We start from the raw sequence: 27614 nt of genomic DNA, 5'->3' as shown, positions 1-27614 counted from the left end.
TGGGTTCAGCCCCTATTCCCAAACAACATGCTAGGAACTTGGGGATTATCATGGATGATGAATTATCCATGAAAGATCATGTGCGATCCCTCTGTGGCAAGGGCTTTGCCACTTTGAAACTGTTAGCCAGGCTTTTTCCCTGGATACCCCTGGACTGTAGACGTTCAGTAACACAGGCCCTATTGGTTAGCCGCCTGGACTACGGCAATGCGCTATTTGTGGGGATGAATGAACATCTATTCTCTCGACTACAGGTACTGCAGAACTCGGCTGCGAGACTTATTTGCGACAAGGGCAGGCTAGACTCGGCATCGGAATGTCTGAATACTCTTCATTGGCTTCCAATGCGTCAGAGGGCTGCTTTCAAACTACTTTGCCATGCCCATAGGGTCCTGCATAGGACGGGCCCCACCATTCTCTCAGGGAAGATTGAATTTTACGTCCCCACCAGGAACCTACGATCAGCTCAATCAGCATCAGCTAGGATGAAACGCATTTATAAAGCTAGAACAGGTGGCCGCTGCTTCTCTTATCTGGCTGCCAGGAGGTGGAATGAGCTTCCAGATGACCTCAGACACACCACAAATTATCTCTTGTTTTGGAAAAGGCTGAAAACCCACCTTTTTCATATTTATTGATAGGTTCTATTGCCTCAGTCCTCAGTAGTGTCTGCTTGGTATAAGCGCCGTTATATCCCTCGGGATGAGTGTTGCGCTCTACAAAAAACCACAAATAAATAAAATAAATAAACAAATAAAGTGTCTTCATCTGATTTCAGTGTTAATTTCAATAAAGTTTCATTGTTTGCTTGAAAAGTGAATGTGTGATGCTCCTTTCTGTGACGACACATGCATGTCACCATTTGTGATTGTGTGACATCAGGCGGATTATTTCGTACATGTTTCGGTGTAGCTGATGTGGCATGTCTTTGATCGGGGTGTCAGGGAGGGGTGGTCCTGGGTGTGATGTCGGTGGGTGTTGTGGCCCTCTTAGGTGTAAGTGCTGCATGTTCAGTTACTCTATGGCATCTGTTTGTCTTCAGGTGTGGATGTGGATGTGCTCCCTTTTGTGGTGCAGGCTGTGGTCCGACTTTACACCAGGTCAGGGCAGGTGTAAATGTCCTGCTGCTAACGCGCCTTATCACGTGTTTTGTGTTCTTATCACCGATCTGGCTGGTCGTTGTGAATGTTGAGGTGTGGTGTTGTCGCGGGTTTTGTCATGGGAACACCTACTCTGCATCTCATTAGCTATAATTGTGGGGGTCCTCTGTGGTGATGTTTTTTGTGGCTGCTATCGTGGGAAAACTGGTGCTGTGAGCTGTTAGCACCAGCTTGTGAATGGTAGGGTAAATTTATCACGACTTTGGCTGCAATGAAGTGCCATTAATTTGGCAATAGCTCCTTGTGAATATGCCACTATATTTTTTAGATACAACAGACTTTTCCCTACACCTACTATGTTACAGAAATCTAACCTAAGCATCAGGTTAAAAACGATGACCTTGTTTTTTTTATAGTAGGAAATTTAGCACATATGATTTTCAAATGCCCATTATTATTATAGTTTGAGTCCAAGTTTGGAAAATGCCGAACGATATTATGAATACTAAAATTCCGTTGTCGATCCAAGCTATCTTTTGTTCGAGCTTGAGTTCAAATTGGAAGTCACATCCTATGAAAACGGAGATTAGTAGAGTTGCTGATTGTAATAACGTTTAATTTCAGCAAATCACAACTAACTGGTACTTGATGGAATGGGTTGTGTTGAAATCATAAGATTAATCAAGGTAATGATAATAATGATAATCTATGTAGCGAAATTATTATATTATGAGCTTCTTTTGCATCATTTATATCCAGACCTAGAAGGAAAGAGGAATTGGCCAAAAAGAGAAATGGAAATGATATCTACCGACCAATCTCACTAAAAGGTCGTTGGGTATGGCACCTCCAAAGATCAAAAGGATGCACTTGTGCCATGCATGCTCACTCACCAAGGCACTGTTTACAAGATTCTCCATCTAGGTGAAACCACTTTAACAATTATGTAAATGTTCTGTTAACTGATATGATGGAGCGTGGTCAGGAATACACTTACATCATAGACATTGCATCAAAACGATGCATTAAATCCACAGTAATTATTTATATAGAATATATCAACAGTTTTCGATCAGCACTGCTATATCTCTGCTGCTTAAAATCTTGACTCAGTCAACGCTCATAACAGAGGTGGGAGGTGTGATATTGCCGTTGCAAGGCATAATGGCACAGACAGTGTTAGAAGCTGTAGCAAGTGCCAAGGCAGTCACAGATGCCCTGACCCTCTGCCTAGTTTTGAAGGTGAGTACTGAGGGGACAGGTAGGGTTGTGTCGGGCATTACGAGTGTGCAGGCATGAATAATTAGTTGGTCCTGGACAGTTTAGTTAAAAAAGAAAAGGCAAATAAATATAGCGTAAACTGAAGTAGAGATTAGAGGAGGTGGAGTGTTATTGGGATGAGACCCTGCAGAGGACGGTGGCAGTCTGCGCATGTGTGCACGGTAACGCGTGATGCTGATGCTGCGAGGGTCCTGCAGATGCGGCGAGAGAAGTACGCATGCGTGACCAAGCTGTCACACAAGTGTCTGTTGGTGCGCATGCGCAGTCCCCGGCCCTAGCACTAGCTGTCAGAGACTGGCAGGAGAGGCACCGGCGCTCGGCAGATATCGGCTGCCTTATCCAACACCACGCTCTCGCCCTTCATTTCACTCTGCGCCTGGGCCGGGGGCACCCCTCTCAGGACGGAGGCTGAGCGCCCGCTGCCGACTCCGTAAACCTGTCCACACCCAGGACGTTGCCCCGGACCCCCTCAAATTATCCAGTCACCTCTAAGCCATGTCGGCCGCCTTGTACTTGCTTTCCACTATTGGCGGGTATGTGCTGACCTCGGTGCTGCTGCTGAAGTGCCCGGGGATCCTGCACCGGAGAAAGAAGCAGAGCTTCTGCTGCAGACACATCTCACACCGCGGAGGTGAGTGTCAAGGGTCGGGGGAGGGAGGAAACCGGTACCGAGGGAAGGTGAGGGGAGGACCGCAGGGGTGGGGGCTGAGGCGCTGGAGGGGAGGCTCCGATTCTGCTTCTGAAGGCTCATCTCCCGCGGCGGTGGTCCTACATTTTCGCCGAAAGATACTGAGGTGTACGGTTGTGATATCCTGTTAAATGCGTTACATTTTTAAGTTTTGTCGAGATCAGCAGTTCCATGTGCAGGAGATGCTCAGTGCCACCGAATGGTACTAGTTATGACTCAGGCGCTCATGTTAATATTAAAATAAAAGATAGCTTGCGTTGTGGAAGGAGAAAGGCGATACCCAGGGCCGGACTGGCGATACCATTCATTTTTACAGACACCAATATTTAATTCACGGTTCACCGCTTTAATAAGGCGAGGGTGAGTGCAGTGGCCAACGAATTTACTCTTGCGTCAGTTTGGTGGTGACCAGAGAGCAGAATGATTCAAGACAAGTTTCCATTGAGAAAACGTTTAGTGTATTTTAAATGAGTGTATCTGTACCAATACATCAGAGTCAATGTCAAATCATAAAGTGCAGTGTCGGCGTGAACCCTTAGTCGAAATCCTCGTACTACGTTTCCAGTGCACACTGTAAGTCAGGACCGAGGAGTATTGTGAGACTTTCCGTAGTGGTAGAGCTTTATACGGTGCAGATTAGATGTGCTTTATAAGAGTGCTGGTTAGTTAAATTGAATCGGATTGGTGTGCATTTTGTAAACTCTACCTCTGAACTCCAAGACAAGTTTGCTCTGCAAATCGGAATCTAAGTGTATTGAGAGAGCGCTGATATGACTCAGTACTGAAATACGCTCATGTAGCAGGTTAGGGTAGAAGTGCTTTGTCATGGCTGAGTGGATGACTCACTACTGCTCGGATACAAGTGTGTACTGCGTGTAGGTGCATTGTGAGAGAGCTAAGCTTGTGTTAGCGCAAGGATACTAAGGCATGATGCAAGTCATAATAAAGGCGCATTGAGAGAGCTCTGGGTGGCTTAGTCGGTTTTAATTGCATTCTACAGGTGAGCATGGAGGCGCATTGTGGGCGATCCCTGGGTGTGTCAAAGTAGAAGTGCATTATATGAGAGCTCTCTAGATGTTTCTGTAATGGAATGCTAGTATATGACGGGACTCTGGATAAAGATACTTTGGGAAGTTCTCAGGTTTCTTATTCCAGGTGTACAAATGAATATGGCAGATTAGGATAGAAGGGTATTGTTAGAGATTATTAAATCTTTTAGTAGTTGGAATTTGCTGCATGTCGCAAATCAGGATAGAGAGGCATTGTGAGAGTTTAGTGGCTGTCCTACTAATGGATACAAATGCACATGACGGGTCACAATGGAGATATTTTGTGAGAGCTGATGCATGTTTCAGGTCTTGGAATTCAGTGCATGAAGCAAGTCAGGATAGTGTTGCATTGTTAGAGGTCTGTGGATATACTGCTACTGAGGCATAAGTGAGCTCTGTAGGCTAGGACAAAGGTGCATTGTGAGAGTATAGTCGAATGTCTTAGTGTGTGGTCTCAGCTGCATAATGCAAAATACATGTGTATTGTAAGAGTTCTTTAAGAGCTCAGGACTTGGCTATTAGTGAATGCCCAACTCGTCTGTAGGTGCAGTATGATAGATTTGGGGATATCATTGTAGTGGATGAAGTTGTCCATTGGCCAGGCTAGAAAGTTAACTCAGTGAAAGCGACTATGCCAGTTTGTAGCCGGACCAGTGATGTGAGCTGACCCACAGCATTACATTTCATGGACAAGTGAACAAATAACCACTATGGCAGTATGTTTCTTATTTACTGTCCTCAAGCGGCCGACCCACACTCAGTGGTGTTGAACAATTTTCACGAGGGGAACGAGGAGGCTGGCCAGTTATGCCACTTTGCTAAAGACATATGGAATTTGCACAAATACGAAATTACTAGTCACGCAAGTGTTAAAAGGGCAAAAGTCTTTGTAAATGAGAGTGGTGACATTTTTGGAAACAGGCATTGGCAAAGCCAGTAGGTTTAGCATATGCAAAATGTATTAGCTTTCTCAATGTTTTTCTACATGTTGCACAGCAGCGCAAACTTTTGAGCAACATGACTCAAAGTAAAAGCACTATGACATGGCCAGCATTGACCGCGTCATAGCACTTTTGAAAAATCTTACTTTAAACCATGTTGCACAGCAGCCCATGAAGGTGTGCAACATGTAAAAACAGTGATGGGTGGGGTCAAGCAACACGAGAGAGGAGGGTGGGAAAGATATCAGAAAGTGGGAGGATGGAGTCGGGATTAGGTGAAACCATGAGGAGGGGGAAAAACCTTAAAAAAAAAACAGCTGGGAGGGTTAAACAACACGATGGAGAAAGGGGTTGTATCAAATCAAATAAGGATTGTAGGAAGTTGGCTTTAACTTCTTCACTGCTAGGCCTCCCCAACCCGCTATGCATTTTTGGCTATTTGGGCTAGTTCGTGCTTAGGCTCCCATAACTTTTAGTCCACATAAGGTATCCACGCCAAATTTGCACCCTTTTCTCCAATCATCCTAAGGATTCTAAATGTCCCCAGGGTTTGTGGATTCCCCTGGCCGGAACCGGGAAATTTGCCAAAATTCAACTACATTTTGGGTTTTGTTTTTATGGGAAAAAAGCGCTGCAGAACAAAGCGTCTGTTTTTCCCCTGCAAATTGCATCAACAAAGTGTTTGCGATGCTAACATCACCATCTTCCCAGCTTTCAGGAACAGACAGACTTTTGTCAGAAAAATAACATTTTCTCCACAGTTTTTTGCATTTTTCTGGGATATAGCCTATGTTTCCAATTTTTTATGCTTTCAACCTCCTTTCACGTAGTGGTAAAAATGGGTGTGAAACCTGTAATGGATCCTGGTAAGCCATACTTTTCTGAAAAGTAGGCAATATTCTGAATGTAGCAAGGGGTCATTTGTGTAGATTCCTCAAGGTTTTTTTTATAGAAACTAATAGTTGAAATAAAAAAATATTCAAAACAGCCATTTGTGCCTAAGTTTTTTCATCTGTAATTTTTTCTAAGTATGGCAGATTTTTGAAATCAATATACTGTTACGGCTGTTAGACCCTTCTGGTTGTGGAGTTATATAGGACTTGTAGGTACACCAAGAACCCCAGTAACTGAGCTGCACAATGCAGTGGTTTTTCATTGTGTACCAGGTATACAGCAATTCATTTGGTAAAATATATAGAGTGAAAAATAGGTATCAAGAAAACCTACGTATTTCCGAAATGGTAACAAAATATGCAGTTTAGTAGCAGTGGTTATTTACACATCTCCGAATTTGTGAATACCCATACTAGCAAATGAATTAGAGGGCATTTTTCAAAATGACTTATTTTTACACATTGTCTTCCATTTGGAAGGCAGAAATGCATCAAAAGTCAATTAGCAATAACACTTGTTCTACTAATCTGTGTTCCCCTAAGTCTCCCAATAAAAATGGTACCTCACTTGTGTAGGTAGGCCTAGAGCCTGCGACAGGAAACAGCCCAAAATGCAATGTGGACACATCACATTTTTCCAGTGAAAATTGACCCTTTTTTCACAATGTGGCTTGCTGTAGATATTGGACGGATTGGAGATATTTGTAGAGTGGTGTGGCTCACTGGTTAGAGGCGGCAGACCCGGAAGCAGAGAACGGCCCGGGACCAGGGTTCAATTCCCGACGCGGCAGGGTCATGGACCAGGGTCAGCGGACTCGATAATTCTCGCCTCGGTGCCTACTCTAACCAGGGATCACACTCGGCAACTCTGGGCATTAGCTTGCCTCATCTCTACAACGGCCCCCCACATTCGCCGGGGATGCCTGGTTTCACCTTGGAGATACCCAGTAGGGACCATCTCACAGGGATAGCCAGGACGGGTTCCCCAGCGGTCTACAGCGCCACGACGCCTCAGGGCAGCAGTGCTCTTTACAAGACACATACATTTATATTTACATTTACGCCAGTTCAGCTGGCACATAGGAAAACCTAGCAAAACTATTCATTTTAGAAAACTAGACACTCAGGGAAATCCAGGATGGGGTGACTTGTGTGGCGCTCACCAGGTTCTGTTACCCAGAATTTTCCTCAGATTTCTGTGATAGAAAGTTCTGGAATGTGCTGGGAGCCGCAAACCTCCATCCACCCAGCATTCCCCCAAGTCTCCTAATAAAAATGGTATCTCAATTGACTGGGTAAGCCTAGTGGCCCTTTTTTTCCACTGGGCCTAGCTGTGAATTTTGGACCCTAGCTCTGCTGGTACCTAGGGAAACCTAGCAAACCTGTATATTTGTGAAAACTAGACAGCCAGGGGATTCCAAGATGAAGTGAGTTGTGTGGCTCTCACCAAGTTCTGTTACCCAGAATCCCTTGCAAATCTCAAACGTTGTAAAAAATAATCACATTTCCCTCACATTTCTGTGATGGAAAGTTCTGGACTATCCGGAGAGCCACACACTTCCACCCACTCAGCATTACCCCAATTCTCAAACCATAAAAATGGTTCCTCACTTGTATGGGTAGACCTAGTACTCGCGACAAATGGCTCAAAACGCACTGAGGATACTTCAAAATTATCGATCACAAAAAAGCCTTTGCCAGGGAGTCACCTACGTTTTTGGTCCCGGGCTCAGCAAATATCCAGGGAAACCTACCACAACCAGACATTTCTGAAAACTAGATACTCGGGGAAGTCCAGGGAGGTGTGGCTAGCGTGGATCTCCCAGCGTTTTCCTACCCAGAATCCCCTGCAAACCCCAAAGTTAGCTAAAAGAAATCCAATGTTTCTCAACATTTTTGTGTGGGATCACCGCACTGGCACAACTTTCCTACCACCCAGCATTCCCCTCGGTCTCCTGAGAAAAATTATACCTCTCTTGTGTGGGTGGGCCAAGGGCCTGCGACTGGAAAGGGTTAAAAACATAGAGATTGAGGGGATAGCACAGTGAGCTCTACACACTATATTTTTGTATATATCCTTTTAGGCTGACTCTGCATTGGACACCCACATAAGTGAGGTATCACTTTTATTGGGAGACCAAGGGGAACACTGGGTGGTAGGAAATTTGTGCCGGTGCGGTGATCCTAGGCAGAAATGTAAGGACAATGTGATTTTCTTTTCTAAATGGTTTGCAGGGAATTCTGGGTAGGAAAACATTGGGGGATCCATGCAAGCCACACATTCTTGGACTCCCCCAGGTGTCTACTTTTCAGAAATGTCTCGGTTTGGTAGGTTTCCCTAGATTGCTAAATTTGATGTTTGCAGAGGATTCTGGGTAAGAACATGTTGGGGTATCCATGCAAGCCATACCTCCCTGGACTCCCCCCGGGTGTCTTGTTTTCAGAAATGCCTGGTTTCCCTAGATGGCTGCCGAGCCCGAGACCAAAATACACAGGTAACCCCCTGAGAAAACCAGGTTGTTTTGTGATAGATAGATGGGTACTTGTGTTTTTCTTCCCAGGCTTGCAGTACATCTAGGAAAACCTACCAAACCCAGACATTTCATCTGTAGGTGTTTTCTTCTCGTTTTCCAATGTTGCTATTATCTGTTGGCACAGTTGAGGTCTCAGAGAGACTACAGGTGTGTTGTGCATTTGAACTTCTTCTGTGATGGGAGGCGACCTTCAGCCAGTAGGGGCCAGATGTATCAAGCTATATTGCGTTCGCGAACGCTGACATTTGCAGATGGCACTTTAGCTGTGGGCTATGTAGGTAGGCAAAAACCTACTCTCAAAATAAGGAATCGCAAAAATTGCGATTCCCTATTTTGCACATGCATTTAGAGAATCGCAATTTGCGATTCCCTAAATGCTATTCTTGTAGGCATCGCAAATTGCGATATTGCCTTAATGAATTGCAAATTACCACCAACTTGAAGTTGGTGGTAATTTGCAATTTCCTGGAAAAAAGCACTTTTGCTTTTTTCAAAGTGCCATGTGGCACACAGACATGCCCTTAGGGCATGTATGTGCGCCACATGTGCACACATGCACATTTCAGGGGTGCAACAGGATGTCCTGTCGGAACCCTTGCACCTTTGAAATTGCGTGCGCAATTTGCGAGTACCTATTGGGTACTCGCAATTTGTGCTTGCAATTCCCATTCATTCCTATGGGCCTCTTGGCCCATAGGAACGAACGGGAAGGGATTGTTTAATTGCGACTTGCATTTTGCGAGTTGCAATTAACGAATGCGTAGGAATCGCAATAATTATTGCGATTCCCACATACATATCAGTTTGCGAGTCCTTAATAGCGATTCGCAAAAAATCGCTATGACGGACTCGCAAATCTGTTTTTTGATACATATGCCCCAAAGTTTAGGTTCTCTTCCCCCCCCCGTCTCTCTCTCTCACCTACTGCCTGTTATTTGTAGATTACTTTTTATATGCATGCATGTATCATTTAGAGACCAGCATGGCAACTTTCCACCTCTCCATCCATGTAAGTATGATTCTGTTAGAAATGTGTCCCAATACCATTGGTGGGGGTCCACATTACAGGGAGTTCAGTAGCTTACTCGGTGCAGGAGTGGGTGTGCGTGACAAAATACAGTTGTGGATTTGCTCAAATGTAGGAACATTGCACATAGGCTTACAGCCCTGGAGAAGCCAGACCTTGTCCACAGGCACCTAATTAAATTCTCTTTCAAAGGAAAGGACTGTAGAGTTCTTAAAATCACAAGATTAATTAGCTTTTCTAATGAGACCCTGACACAGAGTTGAATACAAGCAATGAATTAATAAGCTTGGCACCTTGTGGATAAGAACACGGATGGTGAGTTCTAAAAGCAAATTGTGAGCATGTAAAGAGGACTTTAAATTAATACGTTACGCAAATACTGCACAAACTGACAATGCAGACCATGAGCTGGGTGGACGCTGCCCACACTGACATGGCATAAGGAGCAAGGCCCATTGTTACTCTAAGCTATTGAGGACCAGTGCAGCCAAACATAATCCATTGGTAAATGTGAGTAAATAAAATTATTTTGAATTGCAAAGTGACTCAAAATCCATAATTTGTGACAAAATTTAACGATCTCAAAATTGTATCTAAAGTGAAACAATGCTCTTACTGAGGACACCTAAGTAATATACGGTGACAGGGTAGTTAACTTAAAACGGTATATGTAGACCACAATATGGTCGCTAGAAATTTGACATTACATACATGAAATGTCATCAACACACCACATTCATTACATTTTGCAACTGGTAAGCTTAATAAAGTTTCAGCAGTCTTAAATCAGGCTGCCTTTCGTAGACAAAAAGTTGAGGAATTACATTTCTTAGCATATTTGTTGATGTGTTTAGAAACGCAAATAAAGCATACATCAATATTTAACTATGCATACACATATACATTCCGTCATTAAACACATTTCATGACTTTATTACATTGCTAATGCAAACATTAATATAGTGCAAGAATCCTGGACAATTTAAAAATTAGTTAATCAGCTCCATAAAGCAGAAGAATGAAAAATATTATTTCCCTAAATAATACAAAGTCCCCAGTCCACAAATACTACAGGGAAAACCCCCAGAAATACTCAAAATGTATATATATTCTTAGTGACGTACGTTGCAGGCAAACATTGCTCTGCTATGCATATGCCTAAAACTCTAAAGCAAGGAAGCTAAACAACAAAGCTTTGGAAAAAGTAAATAGGTATGATGTTGGCAGGTAACCTGTTGGCTTTACCAATGCTTGTTTTCCTTTGCGATGGGTTTTGGTAAACTTTATCACAAAAACCTCTACAAAAATGGCTTCCCACGCAAACATATACCTTTGCCCAATGGGAAACCCTCTTTCAATGTTTTTTCTAATAAAAGTTTACAAAAACGGTTCAGCAGTTGCCACCTGTGTGTGTGTGTTTGTGCATATGCGTAAGCATAGACTGTCCTTCTTTGAATGGTGTTTATTAAAATAAAAAGCATTCAAAGATGGACGTCTATGTGTGTACATACATGTGCATGCATGGAAGGCTATCTTTAATTACTTTTTAATTAAACATATACAATATTTATATAAAAATATATGTATTTTGGACCAAATGTACTAAACACTGGTTGCAAATACTGGCCATAATTTGCCAGTATTTTTGCGACCAGTGTGGTATTTTGGGAACCAACCTATATGCTAATATTGTCAGCTTGCGAAAAACCTAATCGTAGTGGGTTGCAATTCAGTCTGCCTTATGAACACTAATGAGCTAGATCGGAAACTGCGACCCATTACGCTTCCATCACATGTATGGTGACTTGCTGGGGTAAGCAGACCACCATGTCTGTGATTGCATTTTAAAAAAGCTATTTTTTATGCTCATTTTTCTTAAAGGAAATAGAGTGACTGAATTTAAAAATTAGTTTCTTTTTTTGTTTATTTAAACAAAACATTTTTACATTCACAAAGGGAAATGGGTCCAAAGGGGGCTGTTTCCCTTGTGCTAATGAGTACTACCTCCATTGAGTTGTCGATAAAATATCAATGTGTTGCGGACAGATTTCAGTTACAAACCGTTAATACATAGGATGCTGATTCGGTATTTGTAAAGGACACCTACAACAAGACCCTTCCAAATACCAAATGCTGAGTCTCTTTGTATTCTGTAATGTTCCTGCTGCTGTCATTCCAGGTTTGTTCTTTGATTCGGATTCCCTTATTTCTAAACACACTTAGCGATTTGGAAACCCTTTTCCAATTGCTGAATGCATTTAGTACATTGGAAAAAGAGTTTTGGCAGTCACAAACCCTCTGATTTATCATCATTATCCAAAATGACATTATTTCGGCCACTAGGGCCATAAAAGTACAAATTAAGATGAAATATACAATTAATTAAAAACAGTACGTTTGCGGCGTAGCAGGTTCTTGCTTCATATAACTTACAGCTAGTTACAATGCAATAAGGCATAACACATCAGGAACCTGCACAGAAAAGAGGAGTTTGGTTCAGAGGATGTCAATAAAATTACAACCATTACATAATAAAAAGAATAAACGGGGTGATCAGCTTAATGTAACAAGGGGGTGGGTTGTCAGTGCCTTCCTGCGGAGCTTCCACATTGCACCCAAAAACTTGGCTACTGGGATAGCAAACATTAGGCTACAGTATGACCTCAGGATGCGAAGTGCTGCAGCATTGCTTCGAACAACCAAGCATTTGCCAGTAGGAGATAGCCAGGTTTTGCACGGGTGGGCATAAGCTGGGCAGGCAAGGAATACATGTGCAACACTCTCTTCTGTAGGGGAACAGTTGGGGCATTCATCTGTAGCCCCACCTGACCACTTAGTTGTAAATGCTCCCAGCTGAAGAGTGCCTGCTCTAAACTGGATGTTTAACTTCCTTTCTATAGAGAAAGTCACCTGCTCCTTGTATGGCTCATACTCACTCAAAGATTTAAAGTCAATAAAGTCATCAACCAGTTTAGAGTACTCAGCCTTTCTAAAGTCACTGGGTGCTACAGTTGCCCAGTAAGATGACTTCAGGGAATGTGCAGATGAAAAGCTGATAGTTGCAGGGTGTTCGTAAAGATCTGACAGCCCAAGAAGCCGAAACGACCCTCTAATATTCACAAGCTAAGGGAATTTGTGGAATCGGTCAATGTCTAGTACATCTGAAGGACTGTTTCATTGTACACAAGTTCTGGGGTGGTCCATAGCTGGCGCCAATATAAAAGAGAGCGTAACCTGGCTTTATCAGCTATACTACTTAATACCATGTCCAGGCAAAGTGGGTGCAAGGGGGACTAGTGGGGGGGGTAGCAATGCTAACTTGCGTAAAAACCCTCTGATTTACCAATTCGAAGGGTTTGGAAATGCTAAAACTCATTGTACATCTGGTCCTATGTTTTGGGAAAAAGCACACATTACAATTGTAGCTCCTGGCACTGAAGGAGACTACTTTTGTGAGGATGTGCACCTTATGCAAGAACAGAATGCTATCACTCATAGTAAAGTTACCCAATGGCTGAAGTGGTTGTCCCTTTGACCCATGTTGTAGGCTCGAGTGCCTTACCACCCTTCTGAGAAGGGTGGTAAACTGTGAGTGTTTTGTGACCGCAATTGCGGTCGCAAAACATTCATATATGGGTTCTGGACTCGCTATTATGAAAGGACTTCCTTGGCACTCCCCTTCCTAATAGCAAGTCGCTAACCCTACTTGCAAAATAGGGTGGTACATTGGCCACACGTTTTTTGTGGTCACAAATGGGCCTAAAACCCCTTTGTGACAGCAAAAATACGGCCGTACATCTGGCACTTAATGTGTTCATGAAGATCACAAATGAACCAACCAAATTGCGAAGCACACGTGGTGTTCTAGCCATCAATACCGCATCATCGGCATATAACAGAGCCAGGATGGCTAAGTTATACATTTTCGGCACATCATTAGTTGACTCTGATAAACAAGCCCCCAAATTGTTTATGTACAAGACGAAAAGCAACAGTACCAACACACCCCCTTGGCGCAGACCGCTAGCTAAAGGAAACTAATCAGAGAGTTCTCCTGATTGGACATATCTAACCTTCGCATTCAAGTTTTCACGGAGAGCACACAAAAATTTTACTAGCGCAAAGTCCACACCGAGATTGCTCAACATCTGCCATAATTTGGTTCTGTTTAATCAATCCAATGCGGTAGAAAGGCCAGGTACAGTGGACAGCGCCTGGCGACAATATACTTGCTTAATATTAGTTGTAGATGCAGGTACTGATCCACTGTGCCCAGCCTGGACGAAAGCTGTATTGCTGCGCAGATAACATCTTATTGTCCATGGCCCATGTTTGCAAACGGTTAGAAACCGCACTCCCCAGTATCTTTACTGTGTTATCCACCAATGAAGTTGCTCTGTAGCATTTTGGGGACCCCATTCCCTTTTTTCTCCTTTTTTTTCTCTTAGTCACTGTCAAATCCCTTTCTTAAATATTAGCACTATTATAGACTTATCCCAAGGCTCTGGGATGTTATAACACAGACTTTTAAAAAATATTCACCAAAAGAGGACCCCAGAGATCCGGGTTGAATTTAACAGGTACATGGGGATCCCATCAGGACCTGGCGCCTTACCACTGGCGCTTGCTCTGATTGTGGCCTTTACTTCCTGAACAGTAAACTGCAGATGAGTAGGGGGCATTAAAGGTTGCTTTCACATAACCTCATGCTACTAAAGCTGTCCAAAGAGTAAATGTAAGTGAAGTGTTTCACCCGATCCAGCCTAGAAATATTATATATTAAGATAGGGTTCGTGGAGGTATCATGCAAGGAAAGCCTCTGTGCAGTTTCCCAGAACACCTTGCTACAGTTCTGCTTAGCAGCCTGCTCTAAGGCCTCCCAGTTCTTGCAGAACAGATAATTCTTCCTGTCCTTAATGGTTGTCCTGTAGAGCTTCCTAGCCTCCAGATCACCCTTCTATCACTAGGGGAATCTGCTACCACCGTTCTAAGATGGTGTTAGCTGCAGAACATTGCTTATCAAACCACTGTCGATAGGTTCTCGCAAATTTAAAGGGTTTCAATAGGGAGTGCTTAATAATACTATACAATTGCTGATAATGATGGGACAACTTAATCCTGGTTCCATCAGACAAGCAGCTGAAAAAAACTGGGAGATACTTCTTTACTAAATCATTTAATGCTGCTGAGGGTTCATTAAGGTGCCAAACCAGCCTTAAACCATTTTTTGAGTGAATATTGATACCATCGAATGATAAGGGACCTCTTTCCCTGTCTAATGGGAAGACTCCTTCAACAAGTAAGGCATTGTGGTCAACCCACTGACTTTCAATTAGCGATCCGCATCAACACCATTGCAGAAAGCATTTCGAGGCAAACACATAATCTCTGACTGAATCTTTCCTCCCGCCTCTGTACGTTGGCTTGGCAGGGCAGCCCACCTGGAAATAGTCGACCACGTCATCCAGGTCCAAATGGCCATATTAGGTCTTACAAGGCAGAGCCCCTGGAATCTACAATCGCAGTATTAGTGCTGATACATCGAATACCCTGATCGGCGTATTCGCTCCCTAAATTAGCATTAAAAAAGACAACTAATAGAATCCTTTGGGAAGATCCGTTTATTGCCCCCAGTGGTTTTAGAACTGCTATATAATCAGTTAACTCATAAAATAAATTAATATAAAAATTAACTAAATAGAAACTAAAAAGGCTCCTACTGTCTTTTATTAACAAGACCTGGAATTCGGGACTACTTGTGTTCACAATTGACACTTTGAGTCTGAGATTAAGCTTGACCGAGATGGCAAGGCATCCTTTGGCTCTTCCAGATGAGGAGGCAACAGCCGGACACGAATAACATAGAAAACATTGCATGACATGGGGGATACAGCCCAGGTGTCCTGGAAAGCAATTAAGTCGTACCGGTTTATAAAAGCGAGCCACTCTGGATTAGTTCGCTTATTTTTTAGCCCAGCCACATTTCCGCTAATCACAGTAAAACAACTACACTCACGTCGCCTGCAATGCCCTTTGTATGTTGGGGTAATATCATGATTAATTAAACTAGTGTTATTTGTTATATCCAAAGTGAACTTTAACTCTGTGGTAGGGATATTTACCTCACTACTCTGTGGCTGGACATCCAATCCATACAGTCCCAGGGATGATTCGCTAATGCTGGGACATAAGACACTCATCCAAGGGGCCACAGGCTGTCAATCCTGTTCATCCAGGTTCGCTAATGGGGCAAAATGGTTGTCATATCGAACATTAAATTTATCAGCTATTGAACACAATGGTGGGCTTTAGTGTGACTCCGAGGGCAACTCTAAAAAGGATGCTCTATAAAAATAGCCCAGTGGGAGGATACGAACATCACCCCTTTAGGGGACTGAAAGTGCCCAGACAGGATTCTCCCCACGAATATTGCTCCTAAAATTCACTATACTGCAGTCCCCTTGAAGTGCCTTGGTGGAAGATCCAACCCAAGCCACACCGCGCACCTTTAAAATATTAAGGTAATTCTGTACATTCAAATTTGACTTTTTTGCCAGCCAACGACAAACCTTATTTTGGAGCTGGATTGAGGACTCTGGGGGAATTCGACACTTGGGGGGACACACGCTTTGACAATAACATAAGGACAGCTGGCAGGAGATAAATTAATCAAGGGCAGCTGTGGATGACAAGGGTTATGTCATGTTGTCATACAAACAAAATTACTACTAGAAGGAAGGTTGCCATTATGAGTTGCTGTGTCATTAACATTTACACTTTTAGATGGAAAAAGACCCCTTTTTGAGGGGCCTTCATTGCTCCGGGTACATAGATAGAACTTTACCAATTGCAATTTCTAGTTTATCTAGTCTCTCTCTCTGGCCAGACTCCGGAGATCAATCAATCAGGGATATGTAAAGCACACTACTCACCCGTGAGGGTCTCAAGGCGCTGAGGGGAGCGGGTGTTTTGGGCAGCTCCGACTCATCCGAACAGCCAGGTCTTGAGGCTCTTCCTGAATGCTTGCAGTGTGGGGATTTGTCTGATGCTGAGGGGGAGTCGTTCCAGGTGTTAGCGTCGATGTAGGAGAAGTCTTTTCATCCCGTTCTGGCTCTGCGGATGCAAGGGATTTTTGTCAGGGCAAGGTCGGCGGAGCAGAGGTTTCCCTTGGGGGCATAGAAGGAGATTCTTTCGTTGAGGTTTTGGGGTCCGGTGTTGTTTAGGGATTTGTAGACGCATGGAGCAGCTTAAAAGTCCCTGTCTTTTCGACAGAGACCCAGTGGAGGTCTCGTAGACGCTGGGTGAAGTGGTCTTGTCGTGGGATTCTGAGGACGAGTTTGGCTGCGGTGTTCTGGATGGTCTGGAGTTTGAGGAGTAGAGATTTGTTGATTCTGGAGTAAAGGGCGTCCTCGTTGTCCAGTCTGCTGGTTATAAGTGCGTAGGTGACGGTCTTTCTGGATTTGGGAGGATCCATTTGAAGGTCTTGCAGAGTATGTTGAAGCATGTGGGAGATTTGGCGTTGATCTGTCGGTTCATGGTGAGGGAGGAGTTGAGTATGATGCAGAGGATACAGTCGTAGTCTGTGGGTGTGGGATGGTTGCCGAGGGTGGGGGGCCACCAGGTGTTGTCCCATGCGGAGGGGGGGATCCGAGGACTTCCGTTTTCTCCAAGTTGAGTTTCAGGCAGCTGCTGCTCATCCATAATGCAACGTCCTTCCTGGAAACTGTGTCTGGTGATGTCAGGTTCCTCTGTGAGGGAGAGGACGAGCTGGGTGTCGTCTGCTTAGTACACTATGCTGAGTCTGTGTTTTCTGGCGATGGTAGGGAGAGGGGCCATGTAGATGTTAAAGAGCGTGGGGCTGAGTGAGGATCCTTGGGGTACACCGCATCTGATCTCTGTGGCAGGTCGCTCCACACTCCGCGCAGCTCCACCTGTCTGCGCCAGTGCTCTCAGCCAGATCCTGCCGCTGTGTCCAGGGTTCAAAGCCCGCCTTAGGCTCTGCTCGTATTTTTGCTGCACCTACCTCCCACCGCCCCATTTATGGCGGCCGCTGTGTGGCCGCGCGTAGCTGGTGCGCCTACGCGAAGCCCGTCTGCGCCCGTCTGTGCCTGGACGTCGCCCAGCGCCAGAACCCCTGGCCCCCTCGAACACCATGACGCCCGACACCGCTACGATGCCAACACACTCCACGCACTCAACCCTGGATGGAAACACACCTGGTACCGGGCCACCCCGAAGCGCACCCAAGGACCCTTCACCTGCAGGAGCTGCAACCTCTATCAAAAGAACCCAACTACCTCAGATGCATCCTCCTCAAAACCCGCTCCGCCCGCAGACATGCCGTCGAACTCTGGAACCTCATCGACTCAACCTCCCCAGACGTCGCATTCCTAACGGAAACCTGGCTGAACCCCTCCTCGGCACCCGACGTCGCCATAGCCATCCCGGAAGGCTACAAGATCACCCTCAGGGACCGCCCCAACGGCGTAGGAGGCGGTATCGCCATCGTCCACAGAAACACCAACGGAGTCTCGACCAACGCCAATGACACCCTCAGCACCGCCAAACACATGCACTTCCAGATCCACACCTACCCCAACACCACCCTCAGAGGAACCCTCATCTACAGACCCCCCGGACCCCGACCGCAGTTCAGCTACTCCATCGCCGACTACATCAGCACACACGCCTTCGCCTCCACGGACTACATCCTCCTCGGCGACCTGAATTTCCACCTCGAGAATAACAACACCAACTCCACCACCCTGATCGACAACCTCGCCAACCTCGGACTCAGACAGCTCGTGACAACACCAACCCACGACGCCGGCCACACGCTCGATCCCATCTTCAGTGCAAGCCCTCATGTCTCCAACGACACCACCGAACCCCACTGGACTGACCACCACTGCCTCCACTACACCTTCAGGAAGCCCACCATGCACCTTCACACCCAACAGATGGCCCGACACTGCTGGAGCAAGATCACAGAAGACCAGCTAACCAACACCCTCACCCAGAGCCCACCCGCCGACCCTGCCGACCCCAACACCGCCGCCCACAACCTCAGACAGTGGATCAACGACTGCGCCAACACCCTCGCCTTGCTCAAGACACCCTCCAACAGCCACACCAGCAAGAAAGCCAGCTGGTTCACCGAGGACCTCCAGGCCTCCAAACGAACATGCCCAAACTGGAGAAGAACTGGCTCCGCGAACAAACACCAGACAGCTAAGCAGCTCACAAGAATGCGACCCAATGACCCCCATCAACTCATCAGAGCCGCCAAAAGGACCTCTTTCAAAGACCGCCTGGATAACAGCGCACACAACAGCAAAGAGCTCTTCAACATCGTGAGGGAACTTTCCAACCCCAGCTCCAACACCAACGACATACCGCCCTCGCAAGACCTGTGCGACTCGCTGGCCACCTTCTTCCACCGCAAGATCGCCGACATCCAGGACAGCTTCAATGCCATGACCGCCCGACAACCACCGCCCCCCACGACCACCACCTGTACCAACCGCCTGCTCTCCTGGACCAGCATCAGCGATGAGAACACCAGCGAAAGCATGAACACCATCCACTCCGGATCACCGCTGGACCCATGCCCCCGCCACATCTTCAACTAAGCCAGCACAGCCATCGCACCCCATCTTCGGACGCTAATCAACAGCTCCTTCAAAACAGCAACCTTCCCGGAAAGCTGGAAGCACGCAGAAATCAACACCTTACTCAAGAAACCCAAGGCGGACCCCAAGGACCTCAAGAATTTCTGACCCATCTCCCTGCTCCCGTTCCCGGCGAAGGTCATCGAGAAAACCATCAACAAACGATCTCACCACTTGCTCGAGGAGAACAACATCCTGGATCCGCCCCAGTCCGGGTTCCGCAGCAACCACAGCACCGAAACCGCCCTCATCGCCGCCACCGATGACATCAGGATCCTGCTTGACAACGGAGAAACAGCAGCCCTCATCCTCTTGGACCTATTAGCCGCCTTCGACACGGTCTGCCACCGCACACTATGAACACACCTGCACGCCGCCAGGATCCAAGAGAAGGCCCTGGACTGGAGCACATCCTTCCTCTCCGGCAGAACCCAGAGCGTCCGCCTCCCTCCCTTCCGCTCCACTGCCACCGAGATTGTCTGCGGCGTACCCCGGGGCTCTTCCCTCTGCCCGACGCTGTTCAACATCTACATGGCACCCCTTGGCCACGTCGCCCGACAACACGACATTAACATCATCTCCTTCGCAGACGACAACCAGCTGATCGTCTCCCTCACCAAAGATCCTCACATCACCAATACCAACCTCCGCGAAGGAAATGAAGGCCGTCGCCGAAAGGTTGAGGAACAGCCGACTGAAGCGAAACTCGGACAAGACGGAGGTCCTCATCCTCGGCTCCACCCCTTCGGCCTGGGATGACTCCTGGTGGCCGACGACCCTAGGAGCTGCCCCGACACCCACCAACCACACACGCAACCTAGGGGTCATCCTCGACTCCACCCTCTCCATGACTAAGCAAGTCAACGCCGTCTCCTCATCCTGCTTCAACACCCTCCGAATGCTCCGCAGGATCTTCAAGTGGATCCCCACCGAGACACGAAGAACAGTCACCCAGGCCCTCGTCATCAGCAGGCTGGACTACGGAAACGTCCTCTACGCAGGAACGTCGGCCAAGCTCCTGAGGTGTTTGCAACGCATCAGAACACATCAGCACGTCTGATCCTCGACATCCCCCGACGCAGCCACATCACAGCACACCTGAGAGACCTGCACTGGCTCCCCGTCAACAAGAGGATAACCTTCAAACTCCTCATCCACGCAAATGTAATGTAATGTAATGTAAGGGGTTATTTATATCGCGCAGCTATCGCTCCAAAGCACTCCACAAGACCGGCCCAGCATACCTCAACAGACGACTCAACTTCCACACCCCCACCTGCCAGCTCCGCTCTGCCAGCCTCGCCCTCGCCACAGACCCCCACATCCGAAGGACAACCACCACCGGCGGCAGATCCTTCTCCCACCTCGCCGCCAAAACCTGGAACACCCTCCCCACTAACCTACGACAGACCCAAGACCTGGCTCTTCGGTCACTAGCAGAACCCCCCCCCCCACCCTACCTCCCCTCCTACCCAGCGCCTTGAGACCCTCACAGGTATGTAGTGCGCTTTATAAATATCATGATTGATTGATTGATTGTGGGTTCGATGAGGAAGGGCGGGAGTCTGATTCTATGAGTTCGGCCGGTGAGGAAGGAGATGGAGATGAGGACATGAATTCCGTCACTCACCTAGACTTCTGCTTCTGGGATGAAGTCTTGGAGACTGACCTGTCTATCACATGCAAAGCCCGACTCACAACTTCCCCAACCTGGATACCTTGGTTGGGAGGTGAGATTTCTCCAATACACCCACAGGACAGACGTCTCTCAGCTAAGTCGATCTCCTTAGAAACTACACTGACCGCTCCAGCTAAGAAAGAGTCCGTCACTGTGGAATTTTGCCCTGCTTGAGTTCTGGTCGTGGTGGCCTTCTTTTTGCCTATTGCATAGACTTTAAAGTCAGTAGAAAACAAAAAGAAAAAGCTAGATGCCCCAGACACTATGAATACCCTATTTATCTTTAATACAGGGCACAATCGTCTAGCTTTCCAGGCGCCTAAAGTGGCGAAACTCCGTCCATGTCCGTCCCCACAAAGCTGCAGACCTGTGAATTCAGGAGCAAGAGGGGGGCCCTGCCCATCCGACTCAGGGCTCCTCCTGGGCGCGGACGGCCCGCTCTTGGCCTGTGCTGTGGGAGCCCCGTGCTGGAAATAGGCGCCTCCTGGCGCAGCCGATGATGCTGTTGTGAGTGGAGCAGTCTGGGGCATGCAGTTCTTGCCTCCGCTCCCAACTAAGTTACTGATTGCTGTTGCTGTGCGTCCTGCTCTGTGAGAGCCCTGGTGCTGGAAATAGGCATGGGCGATGACGCTGTTGTGAGTGAGCGGAGCAGTCTGGGGCATGTAGCTCTTGTCCCCGCTCCCGGCGCCCAACTCAGTTACTGACTCCCGTGGATGTGTATAAGAGGCAGTCAATGAGGAAGGTAGGGCTAGGGAAGGGTACAGTTGATTGCATATTCGCAGAGTGGTATATATGACTTTCTCAGACCATGTCAGGATTGTACCATCAGGCCACTAGCTAGTGCTCACGAAGGCACTCTGTGCTCCTGTCTTTACCCCTAATGGGATAATGTACACTCATTCACCTTGCATTCTCAGATCCACTTAATCTTCTAGTCCAAGCTTCTGTGCCACCTTCCTGTTTCATCATGGTCCCTTTAGTCCCTTCTGTCTTCAAACCATGCCCAGATCACGTCCTGGTGGCGGTACTCTAATTCTCTCTCTTGATTCCTGGATCCCACTGCCTTTCTAACCTCTTTATACCTACTGTTAGAAATGGTTATTCTTGTTGGCTAGGGTTTGCATCTAAGCCAGGCAGAATCCACCCCTCTAGTCAGGATAAGGGGATTACATGTCCAAAATAACAGTGCTCACACCCGTGGTAGCTTGGCACGAAAAGACAGGCTTATCCCAGAGGCAGTGTGTTAAGCATTTGCACATAACCAGCAGTAATACAGTGAAAACACTGCAAAAGGACACAGCAACGGTTTTAGAAAAATATCCAATATTTATCTGTGTAAAACAAGACCAGAACAATAAAAATCCAACAAATAGTAAGCCACAATACTAATAATGCAAAAAGAAACTTTATATACAGTTCCTTGCAGTCGATAGCTCCGTCTGTCGACAGACGACGAGGAAAATTATTTTTGTAATTTTCCCTCGTCGTTGTCTGACGAGTCTCCCCTCACCCCACCGCTCTTACCTGTATGGGCCGCTCCTGCTTAGGGGTGACTTAGATGTAAGATAAGGGAAGGGCTTGGCAAGTGGGTGCACATAGAGGGGCAGGTCTGAGACACCTCTGAAAAGCTACTTGTGTGGGTGACACAACCAGTGCTGCAGGCCCACTAGTAGCATTTGATTTCAGGCCCTGGGCACACACAGTGCACTGTACTAGGGACTTAGTAGTAAATCAAATAAGCCAATTATGGAAACACTGCTCCATAAACACAATATACATGGAGGGCATATGCATTTTACCACTGAATAGCAGTGGTAAAGTGCCCAGAGTCCTAAAACAAACAAAAACAAGGCCAAAAACAGGAAGGCAAAAAGTCTACGGGTAAACCTGCTGAAAAAGTCCAGTCTAACACAACCCTCTCACAGCCTAAAATAAGGGTAGACCAATCAATCCCTTGATGGACTTCCCTCCTTGGGGCAATAGAACATAGACCAGGCCACAACAGCGGGGACACATTGTGGTTCTATGCCTTGCTGAACCCAGTTGGATCCCTCTGTCCATATACTCAGGGCCCACTAAGCTAACCCTTGGGGAACCCTTCTCACCTGCAGACCCCATCTGTGCAGCACTTGACCGTAGCTTGCTCAAAAGTGTGTCCCAGCAGGCGGATAGTACCACCACGGCCAACACAGTGGTGTGGCCCAATCCACTCCCAGGGGGTGACTCCTGTTCCCCTCCCAAGGACAACCCTGTCCACTAGGACAGCCTGCCACAGTGGCCACTGACCGCTGTCAGTGACAAGAGCCAGGTCTCAGGCCTCTGGGCTCTCTAACCTCTTTGGCATCAGAGAGTGGGGGGTGGGTGCCCCAGGTCCCTGGCACCCTTTGTCCACTCTCCCTCCTGTCAAGTCAGGAATGGCATCCTGACACTGACCCACCAGCCCAGTGTCTACCATGAGGCTGGACAGGAGACTGGGGTGGACTCTCCTGCACCCTGCCCCCCTCCCTGGGGCTCTGCACCCTCCCACCTGGAGCGGTACCCCAAACCTCCAGAATTGTCAGGGCACCTGTGTCAGGTGTCCCACACAATTCTCCCACCAGTTCAGGGAGGCTAACCTGCACTGGTACACCAGCCTATGGTTTGTTCCCTTCGGCTGGACAGGGGTAATGGGTGAGGCTTCCCTCTCCCTGCCCACCCTCCTGGGGCTCTGCCTTCTCCCACCCAGAGCCCCAGAAGACAAACCGCTGGGGATACTGCTAGCAATCACCCCTTCCTTCAGGTTAGGGGGGACATCGTGAACCTGGTCCTCCAACCTAGGGTCTGTATCCTTAAGCTGGACCTGTGCCTGTCAAGCAAGGGCTACTGGTGGAATACACCCACCCCCTCCAAGGGAAACGCACTCCTCATAAGTTGTGCAAGAGTCTTCCTGGTGCTTGTCTCCAGTCTCCTGTTCACCTGACAGTGCGTGAAGACCCACAGGTCAGAAGTGGCCTTACCAGGGTCAGTCCTGGGGGGCTCCCCTTGACCCACTTTTCCTTCCACTGGGGATTGTCTCCCCCACCCCCTCACCACTTTCTCTAGACTCATGCACCCTCCTAACTGGAGTGTTGCTGCCAGACACCAGCACAGGTGGGATGCTTGTTACAACAGCTCCCCACCAAAATTCTCACCTGATACACCCCCTCAGGGGATGTCCTCCCGGTACAGTCTAGGCTCCCCCTCCTGGGGTTCACTCATGAAACCAACCAGGCTCTGTGACTGGGTTTCAGGCACCTTGGGACTCAGCCCTACCCCACTCTGTCTACTCAGAGACAGGACATCGAATCCTTCACCGATTCCACTACACTGGTACCTATCTGGGTCACTGCCAACCTCCCCTATCTCACCTGGTTGGGAAAACCCGAGCCACCTCCTTCAGGATCACTCCCAAATTGCACAGCCCCTCACATGGCTTAACCAAATTACCCTTCACCAAACCATCCAGTGCCTCAGAAAAGTACCCCATATCACCCACGCAAGACTGATGAGACCGTGTCTGGCTGTTTCAGTCACTCAAACCATACTCTTCTGGGTGATCTCCATACTCACTTACCATGGCGTATACCATGGGGAAACCCTTCTCCCTGCACCTTTCACCTAGTGTCAGTAGAGTGTCCCTCCCACCACTAGGAATATGATCCCCTGTGCCAGTTACCCAATTCACCTCTGGGACCCTGTGCACCACAGGAGTTACCTCACAATCATGAACCCCCTGGTGTATGTCAACCCCTTCTTTGAAGCAGGGCAACAAGACTGTGTGTTTTTGTGTGTGTACATCTCCCTTACCAGTACTGGACATAACACTTTTGCTGCCACCCTCTGAGCTGAACTCCACCCTCATGGCTTCTACCTCCAGCCCAGCTAAGCTCCGTTCCTGAGCAACACACTTTTCTTTTTCTTGGGCTGAGGCTCTCTCAGCCTCAGCCCTCTTGAGTTCCCAGTCGAACTCTATCGGTCTCCGATCACGAGCTTGGATCCTGCTCTTTTCTTCACAAGCCCATTTTTCGCCCCATGTTTCCTTCTCAGGGCCACTACCCTCCTGGTACTCTGGCTTGGGCGCCTCCCCCTCAAACTCTTCCTCAGAGACATCTGGTAGTGCAGCTCCCCAACGTGTTTCCTCATAAAAAAAACAGGGCTGCCTCAAGATCCCACCTTGTGGATCTCCTATTCACAGTCATTTCCCTCTCCTTGCAAAAGACTTGTCGCTCCTTCATTGTGTAGATGAACAAGTGCCAAAAGTTGATTTCCATTTTGTCAAGGCCTCACAGGTACAACTAACAGGAGTTCCAGTTCTCAACAATGCATCCAGAAGGCAAACAGGGAAAAACAGTATGTGGTACGTAAAGCTCTGTGGCATGGTAGTAGTGTACACCAATCACTGTAGGTCAAGTGCAAACGCAAGTCCTTTCCTCACCGCTGCCAACCAATGTTAGAAAGGGGTTTTCTTGTTGGCTAGGGTTTGCACTAAGCCAGGCTGGATCCAGCACTATAGTCAGGATAAGGGGATTAAAATAACCTCTGCTCACCCCCTTTGTATCTTGACACAAACAATCAGGCTTATCCCAGGAGCAATGTAAATAAAAACATTGATACTATCAGCAGGTCTTACTTTCTTTTCCATCTGTTTAAACAAAAATCACTTTAGTTTTCTACGTCTAATGTATATAACCCCAGCCAGACTCCACAGAATAGATACTAACAGGACGCATCACTGCACCAGGTGTAATGCTTCAAAATGCAGATTTCGCCCACCTGGCTTGGACCTGTCCCATAAATCACTGAGGTGTGTATGCACAGAGAGAACCTGCACAGCAATCAGTGCAACATACTAGTTTCCCTATGTTAGACTCATGTTTTGATTTGTTACATTTGCTCAGATTGTAAAGCACTCTGATATCCTCCGAGATCAAGTTTGCGCTATATAAAACTTTATAAACAAAAAATAAAAAATAAATAATGTGTAAAGCATTTGCACATAACAAGCAGTAATACAATGACAATTCTACAAAAGGAGACCACACCGGTTTTATAAAAATATCTAATATTTATCTGTGTTAAACAAGACGAGAATTATAAAAGTCCAACCTACAGTAATCACCAATACCAATAAAGCAAAAATAGACTTTATGTACAGTTCCTTGAAGTCGATAGCTCCATCCGGGGCGATCACGACGGCGTGAACAAACAAATCCAACAGTTCCAGACCGTCGCGGGCAAGCTACAATGTCAATGAGACCTGTAAAACAGTACCTTTGGGCATCGGACATTGCGGTGAACTCCGGAAGAGATGCATCGGCAGGCATCAGTTCCGGAGTTGGTGCAGGAGTCATCGGGCCCTTGAAGTCACAGGTGTTGCAGGTCGATCTCCGTGAGTTTGAAGTTAGGAGCACCGGCAGGCGTCGGGCTGCGATTTGAAGTAGAGCAATGCGATGTGCGGTGCCTTCAGGTCATGGTGCAGGCAGCAGCTCGGTGACGGTCGTCCAGCGGCATCAGTCAGATCAGGGCTGCAGTGTGAAGCGGGGCGGTGCTCGTTACGGTGCTGACAGGAAATGGTGCAGGCAGTGGAGTCATCATTGCTGAAACGCTGTCGTTGGTAGACCCATAGCTGTGGTGCAACAGGGGGCAATGCAGTGTGCGGGCTCACAGGCCGCGGTGCAGGCAGCGGCGTCTGCTCATGATCTGGACTCAATGGCCCTGCCGTCAGTGGGCCAAGACTGCAGTATGGGACTGGGCGGTGCACCGAATAACCTACGAGCAGTGCCCCCAAACCATGGTACAGGTAGTGGTGTTGATGTCAGCTTGGAGTGTTGTCATCGGTGAGACCAGGGCTGCAGTGCAAAGCGGGACGGTGCTCTGTGCTCTCCATGAGAGGTGCCCACAGGTCACGGTGCAGGCAGCGGCGCCGGTGACGGCGTTATTGCGTTGTTTGGGTATACCAAGGCAGCAGTGTATTGTATTGTAAGGGGAACTTGTAGAGCGCGCTGACACCATGGGTTTCCTGGCGCTGGCTGAATACTGAGGGACCAGAGGGATTTAGCCGGATTGAGGGAAGAGCCATGTTTTTAAGGATTTACGGAAAAGGAAGAGAGAGTTAGAGGTTTTGAGAGAAAGGGGAAAGGAGTTCCAGAGTTTAGGGGCCAGGAATGCGAATCTCCGGCCTCTGGATCTGCAGAGTTTAACGGGGGGGATGAGTAGGAGGTGAAGGTGGGAGGATCTCAGGTTCCGTGAGGGACAGTAGGTCCTGATGAGGGATTTCAAAAAGACGGGACAGGAGCCAGATAAAGATTTGAAGGTGAGGCAGCCGATCTTAAAGGCTGCCCTCGAGATGACAGGGAGCCAGTGCAGTTTGGAAAGAAGGGGTTTGGCGGATTGCCATTTCGGAATCCCAAGAGCCAGTCTCGCCGCTTGATTTTGAACCGATTGTAGTGTGAAGTGAGGCAGTGCGGAGTGTTGTGCCCACAGGTGATGGTGCAAGCAGCAGCTCAGTGGCGGCATCGGACGGCGCTGTTGATGAGACATGGGTTGCGATGCAATGTGCGGCAGTGCCCTCTGCTGTGCCATCAGGTCACGGAGCCGGCACTGGCGTCGTTGATGTTGTCAGGTTACCCTTTTTGTCTGTGGCAGCTGAAGCATCCAGATCCAGAAGCCTGTACCCAGAAGAAGTTGAAGTCTTTGATTTGCCTGAGACTTAGAACAGGTGGCAAACTCTATAT

The 27614-nt window shown here is 47.4% G+C and overlaps 1 protein-coding gene across 1 annotated transcript in view; it reads left to right on the top strand.

The window, feature by feature from the left end:
• The first annotated feature begins 2660 nt into the window (after window positions 1–2660).
• Window positions 2661–27614, top strand: part of GDPD1 (glycerophosphodiester phosphodiesterase domain containing 1) — a 400155-nt gene continuing 375201 nt past the window's right edge. The window contains exon 1 of the mRNA XM_078679844.1: window positions 2661–3012. Within this exon, the coding sequence (XP_078535970.1) occupies window positions 2877–3012 (136 nt within the window). The 5' untranslated portion in view covers window positions 2661–2876. The remainder of the gene's footprint in view (window positions 3013–27614) is intronic.

The sequence above is a fragment of the Lissotriton helveticus genome, chromosome 3_1 (assembly GCF_964261635.1).
Source record: "Lissotriton helveticus chromosome 3_1, aLisHel1.1, whole genome shotgun sequence".
Lineage (NCBI taxonomy): Eukaryota > Metazoa > Chordata > Amphibia > Caudata > Salamandridae > Lissotriton > Lissotriton helveticus.
Note: the sequence above shows the minus strand (reverse complement) of the source record. Positions and strands in the feature narration are given on the sequence as shown.